The 14,609-nt window shown below is 45.7% G+C and overlaps 1 protein-coding gene across 7 annotated transcripts in view; it reads left to right on the top strand.

Annotated features, from left to right (window-relative positions):
• The window catches only part of LOC140403127 (MAPK/MAK/MRK overlapping kinase-like), a 407,571-nt gene that overhangs the window by 318,304 nt on the left and 74,658 nt on the right, over positions 1-14,609 (top strand). Inside the window, exon 14 of one of the 7 annotated variants that reach the window (XM_072490790.1) lies at positions 6,756-6,840. The exons of the other annotated variants lie outside the window; for them this stretch is intronic. Within the exon in view, the coding sequence (XP_072346891.1) occupies positions 6,756-6,830 (75 nt within the window). The 3' untranslated portion in view covers positions 6,831-6,840. The remainder of the gene's footprint in view (positions 1-6,755; positions 6,841-14,609) is intronic. 7 annotated transcript variants of the gene reach the window in all.

The following is a 14,609-nucleotide window of genomic DNA, read 5'->3' as shown; positions in this document are numbered from 1 at the left end:
GCCAATATGTGTCTGCCACAGATAGCAATGACATGGATCCTAATTTGTAATGATGCCTAAATTTCAGCCATATTTTAAAAGTGAACACCACCACCGGGTTCGAGGAGAGCCTCATTGGAGAGAAGGGAAGCAGGGCTGTTGCCAAAGCATTAGAGATTAGAGCCCCAACATGAGCTTATCTCCATCTGTCCCCACATGGGGCCCGGCTCCCCAATCCATCCCAATACCTCCTCGATATTGGCCACCCAATAATAAACAAGCAAGTTAGGTAACACCAGACCCCCGACTGCCTGTCCCTCTGAAGGAAAGCTCTATAGACTCTGTAGGCACTCGGGAGGCACTGAAAAGGAAATAAAACCTCGGAAGAATATTCATTTTCATAGTCTAGATACTGCCGCCAAGATCAGAGGGAGGTTATCCCACTTTTGCAAGTTGGACCCTCACCCCGCTCACCAGAGTAGTGTAGTTAAGTGTATGGAGATGGCCAATTGCAGGCCATCCAGGTAACAAAAATGACCTCTGGCAAGACAAAAAGGTAATACCTCCAGATTAACTCCCTTTCCTGGGGCGTTAACCTGAAAACATTCACGAAAAGGTCCTGAACAGCTTCATTGTTTCATCCATAGAGGGGACTGGGTCTATAACATAGAGAAGCAGGTTGTCAGCATATGGGTGGTGTCCCCCCAGCCCCCGTCCTCACCCCGGCTCTATCCACTTCCATTTATCCGAGGATCTCCGCGCTATCGCTAACGGCTCAATTGCCAGCGCAAACAGTTAAGGTGACGAAGAAAATTGCTGCCTTGTACCCCTACTTAATGAGAAATATCCTGAGCTCAAAGCGTTGGTGCATATACTGGACATACGGGCATGATAAAGCAGCCGAGTTCACAAAATGAACTTCTGCCCAAGACCAAACCTCCGCAGAGCCCCTAAGAGGTACTCCCCTCTACCCTGTTGAAAGCCTTTTCTGCATCCAAAGGCGCTATCATTTCTAGTTCAGAAACCAGAGAGGGGGAAAGGACAACATTTAATAATGGCCCACATTAGCTGATAAATGTCGACCTTCAATGAAATCTGTTTGGTCGTCTGCTATCTCCTCTGGAACACATGGCTCCAAATGCAGCGGCAACACCTAAGCTATCAATTTGGCGTTGACGTTCAGGAAAGAAATGTGGCGGGATTCTGCGGGAATCGGCGGGGCGGGCAACTCAGGCGCAAAGGAGTGGCATGAACCACTCCGGCGTCGGGCCGCCCCTAAGGTGCGGAATCCTCCACCTTCAGGGGCTAGGCCGGCGCTGGAGTGGTTTGCGCCGTGGCGGCCGGCGCGAAAGGGGCTTGGCGCCATGCCAACCGGCGCCGAAGGGCCTCCGCTGGCCGGCATGAGTTGGCTGGCGTCATTCCAGCGCATACGCAGGGGGGGGGGGTTCATCTCCGCGTCGGCCATCGCGGAGTTCCACAGCAGCCGACGCGGAGGAATAGACTGCCCCCATGGCCCAGGCCCCTCCCCCGCGGATCGGTGGGCCCCGATCGCGAGCCAGGCCACCGTGGGGGCACCTCCAGGGGCCAGATCCCACCACCCCCCCGGAGGACCCCGGAGGCTGCCCATGCAGCCAAGTCCCACCGGTAAGTAGCTGATGTAATTTACGCCGGCTGGACAGGCCTAAAACGAGTGGCCACTCAGCCCATTGCGGGCCGGAGAATCGCCGGGGGGGGGGGCCGCTGCCAGCGGCCGCCAACCAGCGCGATTCCCGCCCCTGTCAAATCCCCGGCGCCGTAGAATTCGGCAGCTGGCGGGGGCGGGATTCATGCCGCCCCCCGCCGATTCTCCGACACGGCGGGGGTCGGAGAATCCCGCTGGGTCCCACACTCTGTGGTGTGAAATGCCTGGTAGGTGCAGATGGATGATGTGCGACCTCCAACCAGCAGGTGGTGGTGCAGACGCACCATGCAGACCCTGGTTTGGTGACCACGGACTCCCTTATAAGTGGAGGCACGTCCGGCCATCAGCAGACGGCTTCAGTAGATGGTAGTAAGACATACAGGGGAATGGTCAGTGCTAGGTGTAGTTCCAGAGGAGTATAAAGAGATTCCATGCTCTGTGACAGATTGCTATCTTACCGCATGAGACTCAATAAAGATCCTGGTTTGAACAAGTCAAGGTGTTTGGTGGATTCATTTGCAAGGTATAGAAGACCAAACGCAACATGTTGGATTTTTGTCTTCTTTCAAAATGAGGGATATAGAAGCCTGAGGGAGCGTAGGGGCCGAGGACCCTTGCGACAAGGAATCGTTAACCCGTCCACTATCAATGGTGTTAACTGTTTCGCAAACCTCTTGTAAAATTAGACGGGAAACCCTTCAGGACCAGGGACCTCACCCGGCTGTGTCAATCCAATGCCCACCAGTACTTCCTCGGGGCTCAACAGGGCCCCCAACTCCTCCTGCCTTTCTCTCTCCACCATCAGAAAGGACAACCCATCTAAAAGTACTGACATGACCGACGTATTCTCCAAGATCTCTGACCTATAGAGGTGCCTGAAAAAGGAATCAAAGACTGCACTGACTTTATTCAGGGTGGAAACCAAACTGCCGTCGCATAATCTCTCGGGAAGCCACCTGCCACCTCAACTGGTGAGCTACAAGTTGGCTGGTCTTCTCCTCATACTCACTTAAAAGAAACCCTCAAGCGCTGGAGTTGGCTGCCTTCCCAGTGGACAGCAAATCAATCTATGCTTGCAGCTTCTTCCTGTTCATTAGCAACTCCGGGGTAGGATCAGATGAATATTGACAAACCGTCTCAAGGAGCGCATCCACCAGCCGTTGCCGCTCTGCTCTCCTCGTCCTATTTAAATGTGCTTTAAAGGAGATTACCTCCTGACTTAAACCCGTTTAAGGGCTTCCCACAGTGTGGAGGGAGAAACAGAGGCATTCCTATTTAACCTGGTGTACTCCTCAATGGTCCTGGACATGTGCTCACAAAACCCACTGCCTACCAGCAGTGCTGTGTCTAGCTCCCACAGTGGGCGCTGATTAGACCAAGTCCACGAGCTGTGGATAATGTTCCGAGATAACAATTTCTGAGTATTCTGATCTCCACACCCAGGGTAGGAGGGACCCACCCATTAAGAAGTAGACTTTATGTACTTAGGAAAAGAACGAGAACTCCCTGTCCCCTGGATGCAAAAGCCATCACGGGTCTACCCCCCACCTGTTCCGTAAAGACCAAGAGCACCTTCACTAACACCGAGGGAGCGAACAATCTAGGCCTGGATCGATCTGGTTTTGGATCCAAAACCCAGTTGAAATCCCCTCCAAAGATCATCTGGTGGATATCTAGGTCAGGAATGGAAGACAACAATTTTTACAAATGGCACATCATCCTAATTTGGCGGGTAGATAATTACTAGCCGCCGTCATGTCCGCCAGAGACCACTGACCATTACCAATCTGCCATTCGGATCCGCAAGGTTCCTGGTGGCCGAGAAAAGAGCCCATTTACTGACTAAAATCGCTGTACCTTGGGCATATCCATCAAAGCCCGAATGGAGTACTTGGCTCACCCACCCCTCCATAGTCTGTTTCGATACCTTACCCACAAGTGGGTCTCCTGCAAAAACACCAAATCCGCACTTAGATTCTTTAGGTGAGCAAAAACCCGTGACCTTTTTACCGGGTCACCCCTTACGTTCCAGATAGCCAATCAATCTGGGGGTTCCTTCCGCCCCTCCCCCACCCTTGCCCGAGTCAGCCATTTCCACTGTCCGCACCCAAAATGACCACCATATCCATCTACAGAATGAGACAAAGAGAATCTCTTAATCCCCCCACCCCACCTTCTCGCTCCTGTTAACTAGTTTAATTTTATTTCTAGCAGGGCAACCCTCCCCCCTCTGGTTAGAGAAGAAAAAATATAACTTTATCACCTGCTCCAAGGATAAAGCAAGCTTCTCAATACCAATACTCCCACAAGACTATGTTCCCAACCGGGGAATATAACTCCAACTGTAGTACAAAAGATAGAAAAAAACACTTTTCATAGAAGTTAACTCCTCATAAATAACCAAACTACATGTGAAGCAAAAAATCTCCCGTCATCCCCATTGAAGAGGAAACAGAAAAAGATAGGATTTTCACCCTCAAACAACAACAATTGTATATAGGATACCCCAATATTCTTCCCAATCGACAGTGGTCAAAGACCAAACAATGCATCATAAATTTGAACGAAGTCCATGCTTCTTGATGAAGGCGTCCGCCTCCTCCGGTGTATCAAAGTAGAAGCCCCGTGATTGTTAAGTGACCCACAGCCTCGCCAGGGTACACCACCCCGAACCGAACTTCTTTCCTGTGCAAATCGGCCTTAGCCTTGTTGAAGACTGCCCACTTCCTCGCCAGCTCAACTGCCACATCCTGGTATACCTGCATGAGGCCGCCTTCCCACCTCCAATCCCGATGATCCTTGTCCATGTCAGGACCCACTCTTTCTCCAAAAACTATGGAAGTGCACTATTATCGCACCTGGCGGCTCTATAAGTCGAGGTTTTTGGCGAAGGGCCCAGTGGGCTCTATCCAATTCCAGAGGGGACGCGGGTCCATCATCCCCATCATTTTCTCGAACATTCCAGCAAGATGCAGTTGGGTTTGGGCCCTCTACTCCCTCCGGCAACCCCAAAACTCGTAAGGTTCTGCCTCCTAGCTTGGTTTTGGAGGTCGTAGGCTTTAGCCTTCTGTTTTCAGCAGCTGCTACCTCTATTTCAGCTTCTAGTGAGGCAAGCTGGTCCCCATGACTCGTCAGTGCTTTTTCCATTCTTTCGATCACCTCAACATGTTTTGAAAAAATGAAAATGAAAATCGCTTATTGTCACAAGTAGGCTTCAAATGAAGTTACTGTGAAAAGCCCCTAGTCGCCACATTCCGGCACCTGTTCGGGGAGGCTGTTACGGAAATTGAACCATGCTGCTGGCCTGCCTTGGTCTGCTTTCAAAGCCAGCGATTTAGCCCAGTGCTAAACAGCCCCTGTTTTTTGACTGTAACAGTTTTTTCGAATTTCACCCAGACAGGACCCAGGGCTTCCTCAAATGACTTACGTAGTTTTTCTTCCAACCGCCTCCACTGCTTCTCGAGGTGGGCATCAAATTTCTTAGCTAGCATGCTGGCCAGCATGTCTGCAGCGATCGGGGAGGCCACCGCCGCTGACGCAGCCTCCGCCATTTTGTTAGGTGCTGCGCGACGCCTCCAAGTCAGTTGATTAATTTATTTCAGTAGGTTGCTTATGCCTTTTCTTTGGCATTATAGTGAATTAGGAATCCTTTATAAACAATATAAAGCGATTTACCTGAGAACATAGAACATACAGTGCAGAAGGAGGCCATTCGGCCCATCGAGTCTGCACCGACCCACTTAAGCCCTCACTTCCACCCTATCCCCGTAACCCAATAACCCCTCCTAAGCTTTTTGGTCACTAAGGGCAATTTATCATGGCCAATCCACCTAACCTGCATGTCTTTGGACCTTGGGAGGAAACCGGAGCCCCCGGAGGAAACCCACGCGCACACGGGGAGAACGTGCAGACTCCGCACAGACAGTGACCCAGCGGGGAATCGAACCTGGGACCCTGGCACTGTGAAGCCACAGTGCTATTCACTTGTGCTACCGTGCTGCCCCAATTCTTTGGTGAAAGAATTTCCCGAAATAAATGGGCAAAAAGGACTCTAGAAAGAGGGTCCTGGTGGGAGCTGCGATATGTGGGTCCTCACCACATATGACGTCACCCGAAGTCAACATCAGAGATCGTTAATAAAAGTTGAGCTAATTTAATCACAAACTTATTTCTTAATAAGTAGAAGGCCACTTTGTGCGAGTTAGAATTGTTGTATTCTGCTTGCTACTAAAGTTTCTGTCTCTATATGTAAAAGCTTGTGTATATATATATACACAAGATTTTACCTTATATACTAATGTATATTCTTTTGCTTTTAATTTGCTCTGTCCTATTACAAACATCATTTGCTATTCAAATGATCATGCAAATTGCTCCTAACATATTTTTGCTCCTAACATATTTTTATTAGTGAGAAATGTCCTTGCAACTGAGTGAACCAGGCTACATAATAACCTCTTGTTATGGACATTTTAAAATATATACAATATATTTCTATATATGTATAGACCATGTCATAGATGGTCTTCTATAATTCGTAACATTCATTCTGAAGTTGTCTGACTTTTTATTTTTATTCTCTGTTGTGGCTGGGAAGCATTCATATCCTGAAGGATGATATTTGTTCAGTTATTTCCTTTGCAGTATGTATATGATCTGGTTTTGCATGTGTGCAAGAATCAGCTATGCTAAGGATGTATTTTTCCTCATGCTTAAGATTTAAATTGTTTTTTCCAACAGATGTTCCTGCTGATATTCACACCCTTCGACCTCTCCTGTATGGGTCTGGTTTTCAAATTTGTATCTCTATGTATTATGTATTTTTTATACAGTTGGCTGGTTGTGAAAAACAATGGCTTTGATGGGTAAAGTTAACGAAAGATTAATTCCTCCTGGAAGGAATTTCTCCATTTTCCATTCAGTTGTGACCCTTTCCTATAACTAACAGAAAATCATTGGCAGGAATGAATTAAAGTGATAGGCCCCAAAATACACTTTTAGAAGGGAAAGCTTCAGGGACCATTGGGTGTATGAGCAAGGAAAGAGCATTATGTTTGTTTTTATTCTCTCTTTCCCTTCAACCCCCCAAAAATAGGAGGATCCATTCAATCTTTCCACTCTTCAGAACAAGCTTGTGTCATTCAGGAAGACTACTGATGACCGGAGATAAATTAGTTTGGGTAAGATTTTTTTTTTACATGCTTCTGGAACTCCCTAAATTAACACAGAGCAGCTCATTACAAACTTTTATTTCTAAACTTCAAATATTAAAAAAACAATCAGCAAATGCAACAAAAACAAATAGTACTGCAACCAACACACTCTGAAATGCAAGAGTAATGAGCATGGTGTAATGAGGGATGGGAGAATTCAATTTACTATTACAATTTGTAATTCAACTCATTTTATTTGAAAGAGATTTAAAAAACACCATTGGTATCTGTTACAAAATTCTGAGAAAGAAAATTGAGCACCATCGTTATTCCTTATCAACATTTTGAAATATATTTAACATTAAATATTTAAATGTTAGAACATAAAGACCATGGACAAACAAGGTAAACCTATTAAGTGTACAGAATTGTACAAAATAATTATAAGGGATTCAACTGATTCAGGGACTATATTGTACATTGACTAATTAGTGTGATATGAAAGGATCAAGATCGCTGTAGTGACCTCTGTATATGTAAATACATGAAGGGTTAATGTGTAGTCAGTACAGTCAGATGATCACTAGAGGGCAACACTAATGAGAGGTATATAAACAGCCACAATCTGTTTTCCCGCTCTCTTTGAATGTGTTGTGGCTACAGTAAAAAAGTATATCAAGATCAGAGTGTAGAGTATAAGTTTCATTGTTAATCTAAATCTACCTTATCTAATTAGAACTGGTAAAAGTATTGAAGAAAAGAACTGACGACTAATTTAATCAGTTACTCAATAAATTATTTTGTTATCAACTGGACGACTTCGAGTTTTCATCATCTAAGTTAAGTTCAACTCGGCAGAAACAAATGAGTAACAAATATTGCTCCCAAGTAATATAACATGATACCAGGAAAAAGCTTTAAGAAAATAATACTAGATAGATGAGGTAAGAAAAATGAAAGTTCCAGTACCGACTGTTTGACTGTGGAAGTCTTCGCAGCAAATGGATCCTCGACAACAAATCGCATTAATGGACCATGTTCAAGCTCCACAGCAGCTGAAAGCCTCTGGTAACTTAAATTTAAATTGGAAGTTGTTTAAATAACAGTTCCAACTGTACCTAGAAGCGCATGATTTAAATTTTGCCTCTGAAGCCAGAAGAATAGCACTGCTGCTGTCAATGGCAGGTCAGTAAGCTATAGAGATATATAATTCATTTATATTCTCCGAAGGCGAAGACAAAAGCAAATTTGGTGTGATTATCGTGAAGTTTGATGACCACTGCATGATGCAGACTAATGAAATACTGGAGCGTTTCAGGTTTCAGAAACGGTTACAGAAAAACGGCAAACCGATCACTAGCATTGTCACCGACTTAAAACTACTAGCACAAACATGTAATTTCACTGATTTTCATGATTCATTAATAAAGGATCAAATTGTTTATGGACTTTGTGATGAAAGTTTGAGAGAAGCATTACTGAGACAAAACGATCTAACGCTCAAAATCGTGATCGAAAGATGTATTTCGCATGAACAAAGCAGAAATCAATATGTGGAGTTTTATCACCGGGAAAAGGGCGCGAAAGTCCACCACGAGGTTGAGAGTGTTAAAATGGTGTCGCAGGCAGCAAAGAAGCACGTTCAGGACACCAGCTATCTTGCGCGCGTGCACTCCAGCTCGGGACATGCACAGTTCATACACAGATGCGGGGCTCAAGAGAAGAGTTTGCGCATGCGTGAACGTACATCGTAAGTCACAGAGATGACGTCATGACATGCTACCGATGTGGTAACGTGTCCTGCACAAGGAAAACGATGTTTAAAATGCTCAAAGCTCAACCACTTTGCATCTCAGTGCAAGTCCACAGCGATTTTTTTATAATCCAATTTTGAAACAACAACAAATCAATGTTCGCAGCATTGATAAAATGGAACATGAAGAATCCAAGAAAGATTTTATGGAAGATGAAGATTTTTTCTCCTTAGCAAATACTTTCTTTGTGGGAATAATAAATACAGAAGATGAACTTCAATCAACAACAAAGGCTCATAAGCAAATAAATCAAGTTGATTACAACAGTGAATGGACCACAACAGTGCAAGTCAATGATGTACTAATACTCTTCAAACTTGACACCGATGCTTTAGCAAACTTGATGACTAGCAAAGATCTCGCATCAATCCATGGGGAACACGAGATGATACCTGCAGCATGCAAGTTAAAAGAATATAATGGCAACCAGATAGTTTCCAAAGGTTCATGCCATTTAAGTGTGGTCAATAAAAAGTTCAAAAGAAAACTACGTTTTGAAATCGTGGATGACCTAAAATCTTTGCTGTTAGGTGCTCAAGCCTGCAAGGACTTGTGGCTTGTACAGATTCATGAATCTTCATGAATACAGAAGACACATCCCGACTGGAAGATGACATCCAGCAACTTCTTAGTGAAAACCCAGATGGGTACATTATCAAACACTTACAAACTTTTGCTCAAAGAGGATGCAAAACCCACCATTCATCCACCAAAAAGAGTACTAGCACCACTGAGAGAATGACTCCAAGAAGAGTTAATACGATTACAGTCTCGGGGAATCATATCAAAAGTCATGCAACCGACTGACTGGGTCAGTTCATTGGCCTGTGTCAAGAAACCTTCAGGTGACCTACGAATCTGTATGGATCCCAAAGATCTAAACAAGAACATCCGTAGGGAACACTACCCTATTCCCAAGCGAGAGGAGATAACTTGTGAGATGGCAAACGCTCGCATTTTTATAAACTCAACGCTTCACAAGGTTTCTGGCAGATGCAATTAGATGATTCCAACAAATTACTCTGTACGTTCAACACACCATTTGGATGTTATTGTTTTAATAGAATGTCCTTCGGGATCATCTCAGCCTCCGAGATTTTTCACCAAATCATGGAGCAGATGACAGAGAACATTGAAGGTGTCAGAGACTATGTGGACGACATCATCATTTGGTCAAAGGCTGAAGAAGACCATATTGCAAGACTTGAGCAAGTATTTCATCGGACACACCAGTATGGACAAAAGCTCAACAGATCTAAATGCATGTTTGTGTGATCATCCTTGAATTTCTTGGGTGATACTATTTCAGCTCAAGATGCCAGACCAGACAGTGAGAAGATATCAGCTATCCAGAACATTCAGCAGCCGAAAGATAAGAAAGCTGTGCTTCAATTTCTGGGATTCATAAATTTCCTAGGGAAATTCATTTCAAACTTATCGACGAGGACATCAGCTCTACAAACTACAGAGTTTGAGTGGACTCCACGCCAAAGGGTTTATCCTGATGTTACCTATGGTTACAATTGGTGTATTGAGAGTTAAGATTTTTCCTTAGTTGCTACATTTTCCCCCAAATAATCGTAGTTAATAAGCTCCATGAGAAGTACAATACTAAATCCATAGTTACCATTGGGCCTTGTATTCCCACAGGGCACCAAATTGCACAATATCCAACATTACACTTGCATAATTTTTTTCTGGTATTTTTATCCAAAATAATCAACCAATTACATTTATATGGAACCTTATCTTTATCTAAATTTGTGGAAAAGCGAGATTATTTTATACATCATACGCTGAGATTTTACCTACTGGTGGAATAAATTATCCAAAGACAATAGCAGTCTGAGAGCCTTTTTTAATTAGTTGTTGCTTCATTCAATTCCCCCAGGACTCTGATATTTAAATGACTGCTCTCATTCTAAGCTTACGTCTCAGTTTGCACTGCTGATTTTAAATCTCATCTTTCATTTTCTATTCTATCAAGAGGAATAATTACCATTTAAATATCACAGCCATATGGAGCAAGGAAATAGTTGACCAAAACACCCAATAAAAATATTCAGGCTCCTCCTGAATTGATATTTGAATTTTAAAAAATATTCCCTTTAGTAATGGATGGCTTGAATTTATCAAAGTTCAAAAATATTAAGATTACATAAACAACACAATAAACTGACAGTGCTGGACTAGTAAAGCAGAGAGACAGTCGACAGCTGATAAAATTGCACTCCTTTCGTGCTATAGGGCTGGCTTTAAAAAAAAAAATAATGGTGGGGCTGACAGTGTAGCCACTGTTTCAATGCAAGGGGTGTCAGGAATAAGGGAGATGAACTTAGAGCATGGATCAGTACTTGGAACTACGATGTTGTGGCCATTACGGAGACATGGATTTCACAGGGGCAGGAATCGTTATTATGTGTTCCGGGGTTTAGATGTTTTCAGAAGAATAGGGAGGGAGGTAAAAGAGGAGGGGGAGTGGCACTGTTAATTAGGGAGTGGACCGCAGCTGCAGAAAAGGAGGTAGTTGAGGAGGGTTTGTCTACTGAGTCAGTATGGGTGGAAGTCAGAAACAAGAAAGGAGCAGTCACTTTATTGGGAGTTTTCTATAGACCCCCCCCCCCCCCCCAATAGCAGCAGAAAGACAGAGGAACAGATTGGGCGGCAGATCTTGGAAAAGTGCAGAAGTAACAGAGTTGTTGTCATGGGTGACTTCAACTTCCCTAATATTGACTGGAACCTCCTTAGTGCAAATGGCTTGGATGGAGCAGATTTTGTCAGGTGTGTACAGGAAGGATTCCTGACTCAATATGTAGATAGGCCAACTCGTGGGGAGGCCATATTGGACTTGGTGCTCGGCAACGAACCAGGCCAGGTGTCAGACGTCTCGGTGGGAGAGCATTTCAGTGACAGTGACCACAAACTCCTTGACCTTTACCATAGTCATGGAGAGAGATAGGAACAGACAGTATGGGAAGCTATTTAATTGGGGGAGGGGAAATTATACTGCTATTAGATAGGAGCTGAGGAGCATAAAGTGGGAACAATTGTTCTTGGGGAAATGCACACCAGTAATGTGGGGTTGTTTTAGGAGCACTTGCTGCGAGTGCTGGATAGTTTTGTCCCACTGAGACGAGGAAGGAATGGTAAGGTGAAGGAGCCTTGGATGACAAGAGAAGTGGAGCTTCTAGTCAAGAGGAAGAAGGAAGCTTACGTAAGGTTGAGGAAGCAAGGATCTGACTCGGCTCTAGAGGGTTACAAGGTAGCCAGGAAGGAACTCAAAAATGGACTGAGGAGAGCAAGAAGGGGGCATGAAAAAGCCCTGGCGCGAAGGATAAGGGAAAACCCAAGGGGCTCCACACAAATGTGAGAAATAAGAGTGAGAGTAGGGCCGATCAGGGATAGTGTAGGGAACTTGTGCCTAGAGTCTGAGGAGATAGGGGAGGCCCTAAATGAATATTTTTCTTCAGTATTCATTAGAGAGAGGTACCTTGTTGCTCAGGGGAACAGCGTGAACCAAGTTAATAGACTCAAACAGGTTGATATTAAGAAGGAGGATGTGCTGGAAATTTGGAAAAGCATCAGGATAGATAAGTCCCCTGGGACTGACGGGATATACCCAAGGTTACTACGGGAAGCAAGGGAGGAAATTGCTGCGCCGTTGGCGATGATCATTGCATCCTCACTCTACTGGCGTAGTACCGGATGATTGGAGTGAGGCGAATGTTGTTCCCCTGTTCAAGAAAAGGAATAGGCAAATCCCTGGGAATTACAGTCCCATCAGTCTTACGTCTGTGGTGAGCAAAATATTGGAAAGGATTCTGAGAGATAGGATTTATGATTATTTAGAAAAACATAGTTTGATAAAAGATAGTCAGCATGGCTTTGTGAGGGGCAGGTCATGCCTCACAAGCCTCATTGAATTCTTAGAGGATGTGACGAGACACATTGATGAAGGTCGGGCAGTGGATGTGGTGTATATGGATTTCAGTAAGGCATTTGATTAGGTTCCCCAAGGTAGGCTCATTCAGAAAGTTAGGGGGTATGGGATACAGGGAAATTTGGCTGTCTGGATACAGAATTGGCTGGCCAAAAGAAGACAACGAGTGGCAGTGTATGGAAAGTATTCCGCCTGGAGATCGGTGACCAGTGGTGTCCTGCAAGGATCTGTTCTGGGACCTCTGCTCTTTGGGGTTTTTATAAGTGACTTGGATGAGGAAGTGGAAGGGTGGGTTCGTAAGTTTGCCAATGATATGAAGGTTCGGGGAGTTGTAGATAGTGTTGAGGGTTGTTGCAGGTTTCAACAGGACATTGACAGGATGCAGAGCTGCGCTGAGAAGTGGCAGATGGAGTTCAACCTTGATAAATGTGAAGTGATTCATTTTGGAAGGTTTCAATTTGAATGCTGAATACAGGGTTAAAGGCAGGATTCTTGGAAGTGTGGAAGAACAGAGGGATCTTGGGGTCCACGTGCATAGATCCCTCAAAGTTGCCACCCAGATTGATAGGTTTTGTAAGGGCCCCGAAGAATCCAGCACGAGTTTTAAGGATACAAAATAATAACGTTTATTTACTATAACAATATATACATAACAGTAGCAGTAACTTCCCTTGCTACCTTCTCCTTCCTGCTGGTTCCTGGACTGGCCAGCTTATTTATAGTCGGAGTTTCTCCGCCCCCCTCATTGGGGAAGTTCATACTCCCATAGGATTGTGGGATAGTCATTAGTCCCCAGCCAATCGTCAGTAGGCAGGTTATAACATCCCTCCCCCCCAAAGTCCAAGGAATCCACCGTAGGCCCTGGCGAAGGAAGGCGTCGAACTCGTTTGGCCGCAGGCCGGACGCCATTTGCACGCGGCGCTGGATCTGGCGGCGTATAACGAGACGGAGACCGGCGCTTCCGTGATGAACGGCGCGGTTGTACATCCACGGCCTGTGGACCCGAGGATTCCCCCTCTGATTCATCCTGTGTCTCCATCTCGGAGTCAGAGTCTGCTGCCTCCGTCATGTCAGCGTCTCTATCCCCATTCAGTCCTGTCACGACCTGCGCAGGCTTCGAGTGAGGCACCAGTGGAAGATTTGGAGGACTATCTTCCCTTGTTTCTGGTCTTTGCCGCTGTTGAACTGAGCTCTGGGGGCGGGGAATCTTTTGCGGGGATGATCTTCTGGACCGGACGTGGTCTACATGTTTTCGCTGGAGACGACCCTGGGCTTGCACTTGGTACGATATAGGGCCCGTTTGGCGAAAGATTACACCAGGAACCCATTGGGCACCACCAGCAAAATTCCGCACGAATACTGGGTCACCGGGCGCAAACTGCCGAATCGGACGATGCCGAGACAATCCCGGTCCCTGCCGTTCTTGTGTGCGGCGTACCTTTGCGCCAATGTCCGGGAAGACCATACTAAGGCGGGTGCGAAGTCTCCGGCCCATTAGGAGTTCTGCGGGAGCTACCCCAGTCACTGTATGGGGGGTGGTCCTGTACGTAAACAAAAACCGAGCCAGTCTCGTGTCCATTGATCCGGAAGACTGCTTCTTTCGGCCTTTTTTGAATGTTTGCACTGCACGCACTGCCAACCCATTTGAAGCCGGGTGGTAAGGGGCAGTGCGGATATGGCGGATGCCGTTCATCTTTGTAAACCTAGCAAACTCCTCACTCGTGAATGGAGTGCCATTATCCGTGACCAGCACCTCGGGGAGGCCATGCGTACTAAATGATAAACGCATTTTTTCAATTGTTGCGCAGGACGTTGTCCCCTGCATCTTATGCACCTCCAGCCATTTGGACTGGGCGTCAATTAGCAGAAGGAACATGGATCCCTGAAAAGGGCCTGCGAAATCTGCATGTAAGCGTGCCCAAGGCCGCCCTGGCCATTCCCAGTGATGTAGGGACGCGGCCGGCGGAAGCTTCTGATGCTCCTGGCAAATGGAGCAGTTTTGGGCCACCTTCTCAATGTCGGTGTCGAGGCCTGGCCACCAG

Source organism: Scyliorhinus torazame, chromosome 2, assembly GCF_047496885.1.
Source record: "Scyliorhinus torazame isolate Kashiwa2021f chromosome 2, sScyTor2.1, whole genome shotgun sequence".
Lineage (NCBI taxonomy): Eukaryota > Metazoa > Chordata > Chondrichthyes > Carcharhiniformes > Scyliorhinidae > Scyliorhinus > Scyliorhinus torazame.
This window is presented reverse-complemented; position numbering and strand designations above follow the sequence as displayed.